The 15817-nt window shown below is 43.2% G+C and overlaps 1 protein-coding gene across 3 annotated transcripts in view; it reads right to left on the bottom strand.

Moving 5' to 3' along the window:
* The window catches only part of PCSK2 (proprotein convertase subtilisin/kexin type 2), a 188964-nt gene that overhangs the window by 72014 nt on the left and 101133 nt on the right, over nucleotides 1–15817 (bottom strand). For all 3 annotated transcript variants that reach the window (XM_045529543.1, XM_045529542.1, XM_045529544.1), the window contains 3 exons: nucleotides 12132–12245; nucleotides 9995–10103; nucleotides 6965–7002 (listed from right to left, as the gene is read on the bottom strand). In XM_045529543.1, coding sequence (XP_045385499.1) covers nucleotides 6965–7002; nucleotides 9995–10103; nucleotides 12132–12245 — 261 coding nt within the window. The remainder of the gene's footprint in view (nucleotides 1–6964; nucleotides 7003–9994; nucleotides 10104–12131; nucleotides 12246–15817) is intronic.

Below are 15817 nucleotides of genomic sequence, written 5' to 3'. Positions count from 1 at the left end.
TTTGTAATGTCCTTCCTGGTTGTATTGGAGAGAATGCATTGCAGAGGGTAAAAGTGGAAGCAGGAAGCTTTTGTAGGGTCTGGGAAGGAAGTGATGTTGGTTTGGTCCAGGATGCCACAGTGGACACAGAGAAACAGGAGGGGAAAGAGGAAGGAGGAGGGGGGAGGAGGATTGGAGTGTTTGGGACGTTAGTCACTGCACCCATGGCGACGCCATTGCTGGATGCAGGAGACTGGGGGCTGGGTTATATGAAGTCAGCACGACAGATGATGAACTTCACATTTTGCTCTTCCTTGGCTGTGTGAGCTAGGGCAATCCACTAAACCTCTCTGATCTCCAGTTTCCCATCTGTGAGAGGTGGATAAGAAAGTACCCACCTCATGGGTTTCCTATGCAGATTAAATGTGACAATGCATATAAAACATACGGCCAAGCACACAGTAAATACTCAATAAATGCCAGGAATTCATATGCCCACTGTTCAGCAGAAGTCAACAGAGAAAACAGGACCAAATTGCAGAGGCCAACATATCAGAACCAAGGCAGGGAGAAGAGACAGGAGACAAAACACGGACCTCATACTCTGTTAACAAATAGTCAGCTCTCCAAGTGAGGGGAGATGGCTGTGTGAACCGAAACCAAGCAAGTAACAAATCAAAACTCCCCAACAAAGCTGCCATGCGGCGTAGGATCATTGTGACTGCTTGTGAGAGATTAATCAAAGTGTTTATGAACTGTGGCCATGGTCTTATTCACAGAAAACATGCTCATAAACAGTATAATCTTTGTTTATAAGGTGCATGGTAAGAATCTCTAAAAGGTACTGACTATATCAAATAACCATACAGGGACTGGCTTCTTCCCACTGAGTCTTCTGGAACATTCTCTATAAGTTATAGGGTATGTGCCCATATGTTCATGGGGGATGGTGGAGAAGAGTAGGGAGGGTGGTAGGATCCATACCAGAAGAGCTCCAATGTCTCTAGCACTTTAGGGAGTTCAATTTATATTTTTTGATAGATCAACAAAGATCCCGTGCTCATATCAGCAACCTGAATGATCATCATACACCTTTGATTCTGAAGACAATCAGAATCTTGTCGGGGAAGACAGTCAGCCCTGTTTTACAGATGGGGAAACCAAGGACCATAAAGATCAAACCCTGCATTTTTTTCTTGCTTGCAATGACTCAAGGAGGAGTCCTTGAACTAGTGCTCCCTGAATAGCTTAGATTTACACCAAACCCCTTATTTTAAAAATTGGCAACGTTTGAGGTATAAAACATAATCCATCTCTTTCCATAGCTTAATGAAAACATCTCCCACACACTGTAATACATCTTATTCTTCCGCCTAGCGGAGTACTTACTGTGGAGAGGTTGCGTGCCACAGGGAAACTGCAGACCTCACCTTAATACTCAGTATGATGTTAAGGAACATTGCTAAGAGCCAAGCCCTGGCTTCCTGTTCTTGGCTTCAGGTTTTAATTATTGGTTAGTCATTAAGGGTTCTTTCTTTGTGAAAAGTAATTTCCCATAGGTTGGGAGTCAGCAGCAAGGTTGCCATGGTTGAGGAGTTAATCTTATTTCTACGTCAGAGATTCTCTTTGCCTTGGCCACATAGGATGGAAAATTCTGCTTTGGCCGAAGCTCTAGATGGCTTAGATGTAAGCAGATGAGGATTCCTGGGAGCTGATCCTGAGAGGAAGCATTGTGGGCCGATTTAGGAAGGATGTGCCCCCAGGGGAAGCCAGGAAAGGGGTCGGTGAGGCAGACTAGGGCACAAGAAGATGCCAGGCCAAAATGTATTTGCAGGCAAGGCAGCGGTCCCCAACCTTTTTGGCACCAGGGACCGGTTTCATGGAAGACAATTTTTCCACGGACCGGGGGTGAGGTGGGGGGTGGCTGCGGACTGTCAACACGTGCCACTCTGCCTGAAGACTCCCTCTGTCTGCGGGACCCTCTTCTGCTTGTGTGTAGGGTGAGCCAGAAAACCTGGGAATCAATCCCCCTATCTCCCCACCTCACCCCTGCTCCTGGTAGCAGCCCTCAACCAGTGATGGACAGGAGTTGGTGGGTAACTCTGAGGCAGGCTCTGTCTACACTGCTGCCCAGAGGTCCCCAGTGAGATTAAGCTCCCGTTGCCCTCGGGGGCAATCTGCTTTCCTGGCTGCTGTCCTCCCTGGGCTCACCTCCCTTCTCCCTGCCTGGCTGGTGCTTCCTGGGATCTCCTCCCAAATGAGCTACTTACCTTCAAATCCTGTGTCAGAGTCTGCCCGTGAGAAAACCTCAGCACGCAGAGAGAACACTCTCCTGGGCTTCTACAGATCCATCAGCTGTTTCTTCCCCTTTGTAGCTTTAGCAGAGCAGGAGACGCTCTGCCCCCCACCCACGCTCTGAAAGCTGCCACCTAAGTCACACACCATGTGTTCTTGAGGAAGTCCCCCTCTAGTCCACAGACCTAGCAGAGCCCTTGTGAACATAAGCCTACAACCCCACTGGACGGGAAGGCCAATACCCTTGCTCTTACCTGACAGTCACCTGCATGACACACCTGCGTCCTTACTGCCCTGCAGCTTTCTCTGCAGAGTCCCAGTGTCTCATTTCTCTTTCTTCCCCTGGGGTTTGCACATAAGAGGCTCAATACACAGTAGTTGGGTTGGGTTAGAGAAAATACCTAGTTTGTATAGTGAAATGGGTAAAAGAGGCACTGATTTTAAGTTGGTCTAAAATAGTCTCTTGGCCAATACTCATTTCACGTTATTACTATTGGGGTGGAAAAAAGAGAATTGTAATTATTTGGAATAGTAAGCTTTCACCAGTGGGACTGAATCCCTCTGATTAAATTCAATCACAGAACAATACAGTAATAATACAAGTGGCTATTATTATCCTTTGCTCCTAACACTCAACGGACTCTGTACAGATTTGTCGAATTAAATTAGCACTAACAACTTTCATTTATATATTGATTTGCAGTTTTCAAAGTATTTTCTCAGTTTAATGGAAAGAACACCAGACTACCAGCAAACTCTGATCCCTCTCTTTTAATATACAGAATAACCAAGCTTTGAAAATAATTCTGCTTTGGGAAACATTTTGCTTGGTTTGATTAGGAAGAAATTTTCTGAAGAGCCTTGGGTGGAGTTTTTAGTACTCACTGAAAATAAATCAGTAACAAGGAGGAGGGTTTTTTTTTTTCCCCCAACACAGAACGTCTTTATTTTAACCTTTAATAAATTCCCAAGGCATCCTATCTGGGGCAGATGTTGCTGCATATCCCTTTGGCCTGGCACCCTCATGTCCTTGGGGATCTCCAGTTGCCTGTACCCACACTTTGGCCAAGGGCTTTCCCCAGGCTGTGGGGAGGTAGGAAGTGCTGTGATGTTAACATCTCCTGGGACCAGCCCTCAACCAAGACTGATGGAGCCTCCCTGGGTATCCTATTCACAGTCCATGCTGTCTCCCAGAGTTCCCCAGTGGGATTAAACTCCAGCTACCCACTGTGATAACTTCTTTGATAATGCCCCATATATTGTTCCCTTCCCTGCCTTGTTCCTCCCTCCTCTACCTCTGCTTCCTGGAATCACCTCCCAAATGAACTACTTGTATTCAAACCCTCATCTGCTTCTGGGGAAACCCAAACAAAGGCCTCTCCAAAGTACCCGTCTCTAAAAGGGCACTGGGCTAGCTCCCTCCATCTGAGCCATTAAGTCACTTAACAAGGTGTGAAGTCGCCTGTCGATGCTCTGCTCAAACAATTTCCGAGCCTATCACTATCCACTGATTTCATTGCTCTCCTGGGCAGGTCTACTCTATTTGCCATCCTCATTCTGTTAATGAGAGTGTAAAATTTTTAATTAAAAATAAAGAAGATAAATGTGGTTAGTAGCTCCAAAGTTGTCACTCTCCACTCTACACAGAGCGGGAGAGATACCATGTCTCATAAAAACCAGAGGTTTGGGCTCTCTGCTGAGGTTTTAAGGATGAGATATTTGGATGTTCAGTTTTCTCATCTATGCCAAAGAGGGAGAAAATATTCACAGCCGTGTGTAAATATATATAATTTCTTTGTAAGGTTCCAAGTATTGGATGCACGTTGAAGACTTGCTCTGGATGGATGTTATCAAGATGTGCAGTTTTGTACAGAAATCACATCTTCTGTTCAATTCTTAATTGTCATTTGGTTTAAGTTTAGCATAGACGTCATTTCTTTGACAACATCCCTGGCAAGTGGCCATCCATCCTCCTCTTGAACATTTTCAGGTATGGAGAATTCATTACTTTCATTTATTGATTAACCTTCATCACTAGACAGTTCTTCCTTTGACTGAATTAAAATCTTCCTTCTGCAGTTGCACCCATTGGTGGGAATTTTTCCGAAATTACTGAACAAGTTGAATGACTCATCCCACAAGGAGAATTTGAAATGTTTGAAAACCTACTTCAGGTGCTTAAGTTTTTGTTTGTTTTTCCCCCAGCATAAACTTTTCCAGTTCTTTCAGCTCTCCTTAGCAGGTTGTGGCTTGGAATACACTCATGTCACTCTCTGCTGTTTCCCTCTTAGAGTGGGACACCCTTTGGAAGCAACATTCCAATTGGGGACTGGAATGTTTAAATTAATTACGGTATGAAGTATAGCTCTTCAAATTATGTTTCGAAGAACATAATTAATAATATAAAAAATGTTCATGGCATATCACGTGGAAGGGGAGAATATGCAACAGGAGCCAAATTTCATTAAAATTATTTAATATACACATAGCAATGAAAGGCCAAAAATATGTCAAAATATTAAGAATGGTAGCACTATGGCTAGTTTTGAATCTGCTTTACGCTTTTTCAAATTTTTGACTGAGAGCATGCATTTATTTTTTAGTTAGAAAAAAAGGTTTTTGGATAAGAAAGAAAAAAGAAGGCGACACTCACAGAACGCATAGAGTTCTCCAGGCATATTCCCGTGCTGCAGATCTGAGGGCAGCTGGCACGTCTCAGTTTCCAATTTCTGATGAGGGTTTTGGGCAGATGAATCGCATGTCCGCTAGCCTTGTACCTGCGGCTCAGTGGGGCCCCGGAGGGTTTTTCCCCCAGTGAATGACGATCTCTTTTGAATCTGGCAGCTGGTGCTGGGAGCAGCCTGCCAGGCAAGGCCAGGCTGGGCGGGGGAAGGGAAAGATGCCGAAGTCAGCGTCTGGCATCCGCGGCCTTGGCGGGGCTGGGCATTTTGCAGGAGGGAGGCCACGTGGCCGCAGCTTTCCGGCCCGACGACCGGCGCCACCCACCTTGAAGTCTCCAAGTGGCAAGATGAACAATGTGGCTGCTCTGGAGGCGCTGGGTCCTGGAGCGGGAGCGGACCGTGGGGGATGGCAATGCCTCTGCGTGTGGGGTGGTGGGGTGCGGGTGGGGACAGCCTTCTGAGGCCGAACCCGCCGCCCCTGCCACATCTGGGTAAGGAAAAGCTCCCCCCGACACATCAGAGCCTTAGAGAAAATGCAGTGCGCAGGCTTCTCGTCTCCCCATCAGAGACATCGGGTCTCCCCATCAGAGACATCCACAGGGCCCTGAAGTTGTTGGGGACGCAGGGAAAGCGGGGAGGCCCCGGAATAGTCAGCCAAGGTCACCAGGAGGCAGGTGAGGACTGCGTCGTCGGGGCAGCCCATCTAAGGAAGCGAGCCACCAGCCCCCCAGGCAGCTCCATCGTGTGTGCAGCGGGGAAGACAGCTGCGGGAACAGGGGACAGCTGTGACCTTAGACTCCACACTCTACATGCCTGGAGTATCGTCACTGGGAATATAGCTTTGGTTTAATTTCTGTCATTTCCCTCTGGGGCCATATTGACTGGACTGTGCCAATGGTTCATTTAACATTTTTTTTCCTAATATTAAAAAAGATGCTCAGCATAATTTATACCCTTCTTGATTTACAGGACCCACGCAGAACCCTGTTTGATGTCCAGTGCATTAAACACATGGAAAATCCTCACTCGCTTTGTGCAATATGGAAACACACTTTCCAGGACAAATGACCCAGATTGTTGACCCCCAAACACTTTTGCTGATTAACCATCCTTTCTCCTATTTAAGCCCTTGTTCTTCTAAATATGAACCTCTTCAACTACTAAGATTGCATTTTTTTAATACCTAGATCTGGAGGTTACAGAAATACATTACTAGCTGAGAACTAGTTTGGATAATTTTAAGTGAACACACCAATGCCTGAATATTGTACTCCCCTGGGTTAAAATAAAGTGATCGATTCTATTTAAAGGGCTTGTGGGTGTCATCAGGAAAGCAGTGTGTGACTTGCTGAATCAGAAATTACAGTGTGTGGTTCTAGCCCAGCAGGGCTTACTGTGATTCTTGGTTAACATTTCTTGTTTGTCAAGGGTTACTACATGCTCAGTGTCATAAGCAATAAAAAAAGATAACGTTTTTACTTTCTAAGGCTATGGCTGTAATGCGAGTTCCTGCACTTTTTGGCTTTCTGCCTTTGGTTTTGTCCAACAAGAACCCAAATGGCTCGTTTCCACCCTCTGATTCAATATCATCAGCTAGAGTTGATTTAAACCTTGCCAAGTCTCTCTCTTCCTCACCCCTCCCTGTACCTATTTCCTTGGCCCTCTGTTCTTCCACACTTCAAATTTTTTCTCCTGTTGCCAGGCTGCATGCCTTGTCTGTTTGCCTTTGACCTGAGCTGCGGCTCCAACATGATGGCCAGTTCTAGCCTGTGTCCATATGTAGGTTTCTGTCTGTGTGACTGCACGTGTGTCTGTGAGTGCATGTGGGTGCTCACAGTCTTGTGTGCATACGTGTGTGTATGTTCCTGTGCATGCGTGTGTATTCCTGTGTGTGTGTGCTCATGTTCCTGTGTGCTTGCATGCATGTGTTTATACACGTTTCTAACAACCAGGGGCACCAGGGCAATTAAGATGCACGTGTGTCCCCACGGAAGTCAGCTTGTACTTACATAGTTGGAGGCCAGGTCTGGGTGGAGATAGTCAATCCCTGTGAAAACACAACAACGACACAGGAACCAAAGGTTAATACCCGCTACTATATACTCAGAAAAGCTGTTCAAGAAAGCACCCTCTTTATGGGGCTGATTCCAGCAGACTTGCTGTGGGGTTGAGCACCCCATCTCTGAACCCCCAGCCTTGCATTTCCCTTCCCATGGGAAGGTGTGAAGGACGCTGCACCGCCCGAGTGGAGAGACAGCTGCCCCTAGACACACTTCAGAGGAGTGAAGCCAATTAGACTTTGGGGCCCAAGGATAACACTTTTGACATAAATGTCAGCACTAAGGGGCTTAGTGACTGCAAGATGGATGGCTCATCAGAGGAGCAATCTAAAAAAGATTTGTAGAGATCCTGACATTTTTAAAGCATCAACTGGCATTTCTTCTGAAATGAAATTGGCTCCGGGGAGGAAAAGTGATTATTATTTAACAGGGTGTGGATAGCCGTGCATTAGGAGAACGTACCCTGGCATGGAAATAATAAGAGAACATGGCTCGGTGAGAAAAGCCATTAGGCAAAGGGCAAATGGTTTCCAGCAAGGTGTTCTTGGGAGTGGATGCTTGTCTCTTCAAGCCCAAGGCCTTGAATCTCTCAGCAGGAGTCCTTTGCTTTCTCCCCAATGTGGGTCTGTCTTGTTGCCTAGTAGTCGTTCCAAGGGTAGAATTATTGTCTATAAACACTACTGAGTTCCTTCCATCAGACACCTGGACCTTAGAAAGTACTGTGGAACTTCAAGGGCAGTTGAAAAGCTCTCATCTGGGTCTGCAGAACCATATAATCTTTGCAGTAGTTACATCTGAGCACCCAGCCCTCCAAGAAACAGGGCAGGTTCCTGACACCACCTAGCATAATGGTTAGGAGCAGAGGTTTTTGGAGTCAAAGACTGGAGTTTGAGTCCTAACCACCTCAATAACTGGCTGCAGGACTTTGAGCAAGTTTCTTGGCCTCTGGGAATAAAGAAACTAATTAGTGCATGTGGTGTGCTGAGCCCAGCAGCTGGTGCATTTAATGACTATATGGGGATGCAATACTTAAAAGCTAGAAGTATCATCAAGTCTGTTCTATAGCTGGCATCTTCACTGCATGCCTACTGAGGCTGTGCCACTGGTATAGCTTGCCTTGGAAAGAATAGCTTCTATTAGGATGCATATTGCTAAAAAGAAATTTTCCTTTGTCTTTTTCTGGTTATACAAATAATATCTGTACTAGAAGTCACTGAACTATGGTATATGTGTTAGATTTCACTGTCAGTGTTTTGATAGGTGAAACAATCGCTGTCATTAAAACTGCCTTCTATAGCCTGAGAGAGTGTAGTCAGTCGCTTCCCACCCACAGTCATTATGCTTTGTCCTTCCACTCCCCTCCCAAGATCTGCAGGAGGAAAGGGGTCAGAAGGTGTAAAGACTGATGTATTTAAAGATTGTTGACCCTTGTTCCGGACCCTAATTCGAAGATGGTCACTTCAGGCTGTGGGGTGGCATTGGAGTTGAGCATAGGCTTTGAGATGAGCCCAGCCAGTCCCAACCCAGGCTCAGACACTGTGCTGTTTGTGTGGCTTTGGCCAAGTGATGTCCTCTCTCTGAGTCTTGGTTTTTGCATATTTGAAATGGGACTATTATTTACCTTGCAAAGCAGTTTTCAAGATGAGAGACAATTCATTGACAGTCTTTAACTTATAGTAAACACTTGATGTATTATATTTCTTATCATCATCATTATACCATCATCCACAGAATAATGTGGACAATGCAGAAAAACAGAAAAATTAAAAAAAATCTACTTGGTTTTATAATACACTGTTGCATTGAAATTAGCCCTCTTCACTGGAGCAAGCTTTTATGTCCACTTCAAAACATCTCTCACATCAGAAAACAGGGGCATTGTTTTTAAGTTGATTCTTAATGAGCCCCTACAAAGACAGCACAGCTATTAAGCAGGCTGGCTCCCCTTGTTTGCCCCACTCATTCGGCTTCAAAGGCTTGCTTTAGAGAATGGTGTTCTTTGGGGATCTTCAGAAGGGAAAGGCTCCATTGTTTCATCTTTGTACAGCCGCTGCATGTCATCGGACCAGTGATACACAGTGGAGCTCTTTGCTGGGGAACCCAGATGGGTAAAGAAGGGCAACAACGTGTCCCCAGTGAGACAACTGCAAGGCAGTGATTCTCCAGGATCTTGGTAGAGCCAAGGATGTGTGTAGCTGGAAAAATGCCAATTCATCAACCTGTTGGTTTTCATATCACAGATATAGCTCTGCTAAATCTTTGTCTGGCAGATATACAGAAAATAATAACATGTAGGGGTTGTCTGTAATAAAAAGATATCAAAGGTTGCTTTACAAGGGTTCACTCTGCAAGTAGTAATAAAGTCGAAATTCCCCAAATCCCAGTCCTGTTACCAAAGAGCTGTGTTATGAATCTAGAGTCATACTGTCTAATAGAACTTTCTGTGATGATGGAAATTGAATTGGATTGAATTTCGGCAGCTGCTAGCCCCATGTGGCTATCCAAATGAAGCCAGTGGGATGGAGAAATTGAATTTTAAATTTTATTTAGCTTTCATTAATTAAAATTTAACTGTAAATAGCCACATATGGCTAATGGCTACTACATTGAACAATGTGAGTCTAGAGAAATCAGTGGTAAATATACATAGATGTAGAAGACATTTTAAGGTAAGGTGTAAGCCGTGGCCCAATAAGTCATTACACTTGAGTGACAGGCAGCTTTCATTTGTTTGTCTGTTTAGTTTTTTATTTATTAATTCAACAAATATGTGTTAAGGGCAACCTCAAGTTTGAAGACCACTGATATGGAGAAGGGTGAAGATTTGGTCATAGTGCCTGTAGTCAATAGAACTAGTATCTGTCTATTCTGTTTCTGATTAGTGTTTCCAACACAACATAACAAATCTTTTATATTCCAAAGGCATGCCAAGACACACTTCCTTGGTTCCAAATAATGTAAAGGCTTTGGAATACTCACCATCATCCATAATTCCAATGGTAACACCTTTCCCTGTGTATCCCAGCTCCCACGCTTCAGCCACATTCAAATCAAGGCCAGGAGTGCCATCAGCTTGCCCGGTATTGATCTGGTATGGGAATTGCAAAGCAGAGAATATTAATAGTTTGGGGTTGTAAAGCACCCATGTAATGTTTTCTTGATAGCTCTGCAGTCACCTAATATTCCAGGGCCAGGTCAAAGGCGACACCTTCCATGAAACAGTACTTTTGTGTGTCCCCCCTGCCCCAAGCCACCTCTTACAGCCTTTCCTCTCCACTTTTGATATAAACATTTGATGTTTTATGTAAACATGCAACCCCCATCTCTTATAACTAGAGTGCTATCTTTAAACTCTTTCTATAAAAAAATCTTAGAGCTGCCATTGCAAGAAACCCTCCCTGATTTAGAATTAAATGCTCACTTGTGTAGTTCTTTGTTTATACCTCACGTTTTGAATTCAGCACACATTGTCTTGGATTATTCTTATTGGAAGATAATTTTTTCACTAAATATCATCCTTTGCAGGAAGGAGCATGTCCTAGTTAACTTTGTATCACCACACAAAGTTTTACTCAAAAATATTTGTTGAACTAAATTAAAGGTAACTGGTTCACTTTTAGTGCATGTTCTAATGCAGAAAAATAAAGCCTACTTCCCACTCCCCCAAAAAAAAACCCAAAAAGAAAGAAAGGAACATGAAGAAAAATTCCAAATTAGTATGTTCACTCTTCTCTTTTCATGCATCTTTGTCCTGGGCAGATTTTCTCAAAGATGGATTGTAAAAAAATAGTAAGTCAGAGCTTGTACTGGCAAAAGCCCACCATGATCAGTGGCTATTTTGTTATTGCTAAAACATTATGTGAATGTCATTAGGACTCTTTACAAAAATTACTGCCCTCCTCCTTCTAGGCACATGTTAAGACTACACCTCTCCACCCCTTCTGAGGTTAGAATGGGCACATGACTGGTTTTGGCCAATGGCATGTGATCTTCTGTGCCATTTGTCACATACAAGCAGAGGCTTTGAGAGCCAGTGTACAATTTGCTTCATTTCCTAGCTGAAGGGCTTATAAAAGCTCTGTCGGGATGGAGCTCCGAAGGAGCTTGGCCAGCCTGAGTCCCTGAAGGTGTTAAAAAACATTCGTCGTGTAGCAAGAGTGAGAAACAGGCTTTGATTTTGATAAGCCACTGTGATATGGGGGCTGTTTGTTACTGCAACAAACCTAGCCTATCCTGACTAACACACACAAGCTCATTCATTTACGCAGATCATATTTTCAGACTTCCATGCCCCAAAGCATAAGGCAGAGTCAAGCTCTGCAGTCCCAGGAGGGAAATTGTGACACATATAATGTAGCTGTAATTTAGTTCTCTGTTTTGCTCATCACCTTTTAATCTTGAAGAAAACAAAGCTTCATCCACATTTATACATTAGGCACTCTTTCTCTCAATATGCCCTGTAATTCGGGTGGGTTTGGAGTCACTGCTCCCCTTTTGAACACAGATTAACCAGTCCAGTGGATCATGTGGACTGCTGGTGAGCCAGTAAATACTCACTTCACCAGACAGACTGGGTCTTGATGCCTGGAAACCTGCATCCATCAAGCCCAATAGAATTGATTTCCTGCCACTGTTTTAGTAAGTACTAATAGATGCTACTTTTGCTACTTTAGTCTCTAAGCTCTCTTGCTTGCCCCTTGTGAAGTCACCAGATTCTTTCTCTTACGCCTGTAACTTCATTACGTCCTCTTGTTACTCTGCCTGTTGAGAGCTCTGGCTTGCTCCTCGCAGAAATTTGATTAACTTTTATGCATTTTTGCAAGTTTTCACTCCTACGCTGGTGTGCTTTTTCAGAGCCTAGGAGAGTTGGATCAGTTGTTGGTAGTAGCTTTGATTGACCCTAGGAGAGCATGGATTTTAGTAGGCCCAGAAGAAAGCAGATTAGGGAACCACATGCACAGGTGGTGACAGAAAATCAATACATATTGAAGGGGACAGGGAGGTTCATTGAGCAGGTTGCTGGCTAATCTCCCACTGCATAACGAGGAAATAGACATACATCTTTTATCCGGAGTCTCAACATGAGAAATGTTAGAAAGAACACAGAGACACTCACCAGATACCATTGCTTTGTGAAAAGAGGATCATTCATGTTGATGTCAATCTCATTGATGTCTCTGTACCCTCGCTTTTTCCGGTCAAATCCTTCCTGTTGCAAGGCCATCTTTACCTGGAATGACAATACTGGTATGTTACTCGAATCTCAACCTGAACACTTGTCTTCTGGAATTTGTTTCCACGAATCCAAATTTCATCTGTATATCATGTGTTTTTTTTTTTCTCAGCAAAAGCAAGTTCATCTCATGTATGGCTCAAAGTGAATTTCTTTAAAATAAGAATTATATGGAGAAAAGTATTCTCAAGGAAAGAAGATAATGTGGTCAGAGTCATTAAGTGAAATAAAACAATGAAACATTTCTATTAAGAAAGAAGATTAATGTGGATTCTGGGAGGGAGAGAGTGAAATGGCGTAGATGATGGTGATTATTATTTTTAAAGCATTAGAACTTGGGGTATGGCAAAGATCATTTTTTTTGGAGGGTTTCTCAGCCTTTAATTGGTTGACAGTACTGCGTGCTATCATATTTGGGAATCAGCTAAAAAAAAAATCTCCCAAAAAACAACAAACAATAAAACCTGCCTGGAGAGCCAGCCAGTCCCATAGCAAAGACCTAGAAGGTACATGAGAACCTTTGAAAAGGAATTGATGGCTGCTGCTGCTGTCCTTGTATGGACAACATTGCACTTTTGGACAGTCAGACAGAATCCCAAGCTCTTGGCTGAAAATGAAACTTACGAGCTGAGCTAGTTCAAGAGGCTCCTGGCAACAGCTAGGCTTTGCCCAATCAGGAAACTTTCTTTCACTTGGACAATAACTAATTTATCATTCAATAGCTGTGGCTGGTCCCTGAACATCTACAAACTCAAGGATGACGAACATGTATAAAGAGGTGTGTGCTGGATATTGATTATTATTTTTATTATATTTCGTGGCCCAGCATTCATTTTTCCTCTTCCCAAATCTCCCCAGTGTACTTGGAGAAATGACCTCAAGTCCATTGGGTTCTGTGTTGGTGGGAGTGAAATTCTAGGTGCCTGACAGCTGCAGGTGCCAAGTCTCTCCCTGCCTCAGGAAGGCCTCCCTGGGTATCTCTCTCCTAGAATCTTGGGAAAGTGACGCAAAGGCAAAGAACTCTGGGAGCCTATTATCCCAGAAGTTCACTGACTAGTAAACGATCTTTGCTTTATTTGGTTCCTGCAGCCCAGCCCTGGGGCTCCCTCAAGACTGATCCTTCAGCCTCCCATGGATTGTGAGCTCCTGATGTCTTTCCCACAACAACTCTTTTGCTGAAGTGATGTGGAATCAGTTTCTGTTGTTTGCAGTCAAGAACTCTAATGGATACAGGATGAGAAAAGGACAGCAGGGCCCAAGTCAAGAGTGACAGCAGAAAGGGAACGAAGAAGAGGCCACAGATACAAAAATCCTTTCCCCTCCTTGCTGCCTGGGACTGTGGAGGAACCTGTGGGAGGCTAGTTCCTCCCTTCTTTGCTCTGCACGCCGACACAGGAAGGGCTGGGGCTCTTTTTCCAGGGAAATTCTAACTCTACCAGAAAATGTGTGGATGTGGAAAAGAAGTGCTAGGTGTGGCATTGGGTCCATGAGTTCTTTGGAGACATTCCAACAAGGGACAGTCACTGTAGCAAGCTTAAAAAAATTCCCTCTAAAGAAATAATGAAATAATTGGAAAAATGAGATGAATGAATATTTTTATAATGCCAAAAATATGGACACAGCTAATGTCCATCAAATGGAAATAAATCATGACTCAAATATACATATACATATATACACTTATGTATATGTGTGTCTATATACAGAGATATATGTGTATATATCTATAGATGTGAGTGTGTCTTAGAGAATATACATATATATACTCTAAGAAGCAGATGCCAAGGATTCAATTAGGAGAGAAAATACAAGAAACTTTGATCCAAGTCTGACTGTAAGTAAAGGAAAGTGTGAACAAAGCTGGGCAAATTCATCCTCACCTGCCCCACAGCCTGGGGAAGGTTCTGCAGGGCTGATGGGGATCTAAACTCGGCTGTCAGAGGAGCACTGTGTCTCCCAGGGATGGGCCTGCCTCAGCACCCCTGCTGTGCACAGTCCCTGTGGGAAGTGTGGCCTGTTGCCACACAGGGATCGATTTCAGAGCACAGCAGCTGGGGTCCTTGATCAATTATTCTCCCTGACAGCAGAGATCTGTGGGGCACCTTTTCACAGCTCTGTGTATGTGCACACGTGTGCACATGTGTGTATTCATTAATGGAGAACATTAAAATGCTGAGTTCTCAACCTGGAAAGATAAGCACGACATGCCCCTCTTGAAACCTTCTTTTACTATAGAAGCAAGTATCCAATCAAGAGTGTCACTGAGTTTGGGAAAGGAGTCTGAATTGGCAGCTTCCTATTTTGGCTCCACAGCGAGGCCTTTGTCTGCTCTACTCACTAAAGGGAGGCCTGGATTGGCTTCTACTTAGGGACTCCCATTATATCAGATTCGTCATGAAGAATTTCCTAGAGACAGCACCTTTCCTTGAGAGGATCTTCATTAAGCAAGAGCAAACTGGAAACTTGAAAACTCTCATCTATATGTTGTTTCCTGGCAGCTCAAGAACAAAAAGACTCACATCGGATTTCACCTTTTTAAATAAGAGTGCAGAATGGCTATTACCATCACTCCAAACTCAATTAGACCAAGTGTACTCTAATGAAAAGCCTGCTCAAATTCATTTCCATGAAATTAATTTTTAATTCCATAAATTAAGTTTTAATGGAAACTAGCGATGCTTTGGAATGCTGCACTCTCTGGGCACTATGCCTCCTTGCAACTCAGAAATGTAGGAATCCTGAAATTGGAGGAGGCTTTCTGAGTCTGTTAGCTTATCTTCTTGTCCTCAGTGAAGATCACAGTTACACTTCAAGAGAGATGAACATCCTTAAAAATATATATTTTCACTTGTAACACATAAATAACTGAAGAACAGTTTTTTAACAATGATACCATGTAACCCTATCAATTGTTCTTATTTTTCTGCATTCTCATTCAATCCTAATTAGTATTCACACCTAATTTTTATATACTAGTAATCATAACTATAGATGAAATCGTGTATTCTTTCTTCACGGAGTATCCTACCATGAGAATTTTAATATGCTGCTACTTAGCTATCATATATTACTTTCTAATGGCTACCTACATATTCTATAGCATCATGTACCATAATTTACCCAGTTATTTCCTCCTTATTGGTCATTTAGATTGTTTTTTATTATAAATAAAATTATTGAGAACAGAGTGACGAGGTTATAAACTATTTAAAAAGACCTCTGGGGAAGATTTCAGTGTTATAATTTTATGTGTGATAAAGCCCTTAATGTTAGAGAGGTATTCCCTAGTATCTAAACTATATTTCTCACATTATAACTAAAAGGCCACTGACTTATTCTCTCTTCCTCCTTCTCTGAATTTTAACCTTTCACACACAATGCCTTTTATTACCGCTTAGATGTGACACCGATGACATGCATAAAACTTAATTATTCCCCTTCTTGAACAATAATATACAGTTAACTTCCATATTTAGTTTTAGAACACTGCTCCAATTAGGACCATGGACCTAAACATTTGTACAAATAAAAACATAGAAGAAGCTAGGAATGTTCGTTACTAGGCATTA

The sequence above is a fragment of the Lemur catta genome, chromosome 17 (genome assembly GCF_020740605.2).
Source record: "Lemur catta isolate mLemCat1 chromosome 17, mLemCat1.pri, whole genome shotgun sequence".
Taxonomy (NCBI): Eukaryota; Metazoa; Chordata; class Mammalia; order Primates; family Lemuridae; genus Lemur; species Lemur catta.
The sequence above is the reverse complement of the archived record's forward strand: the minus strand, read 5'-3'. Positions and strand labels throughout refer to the sequence as shown.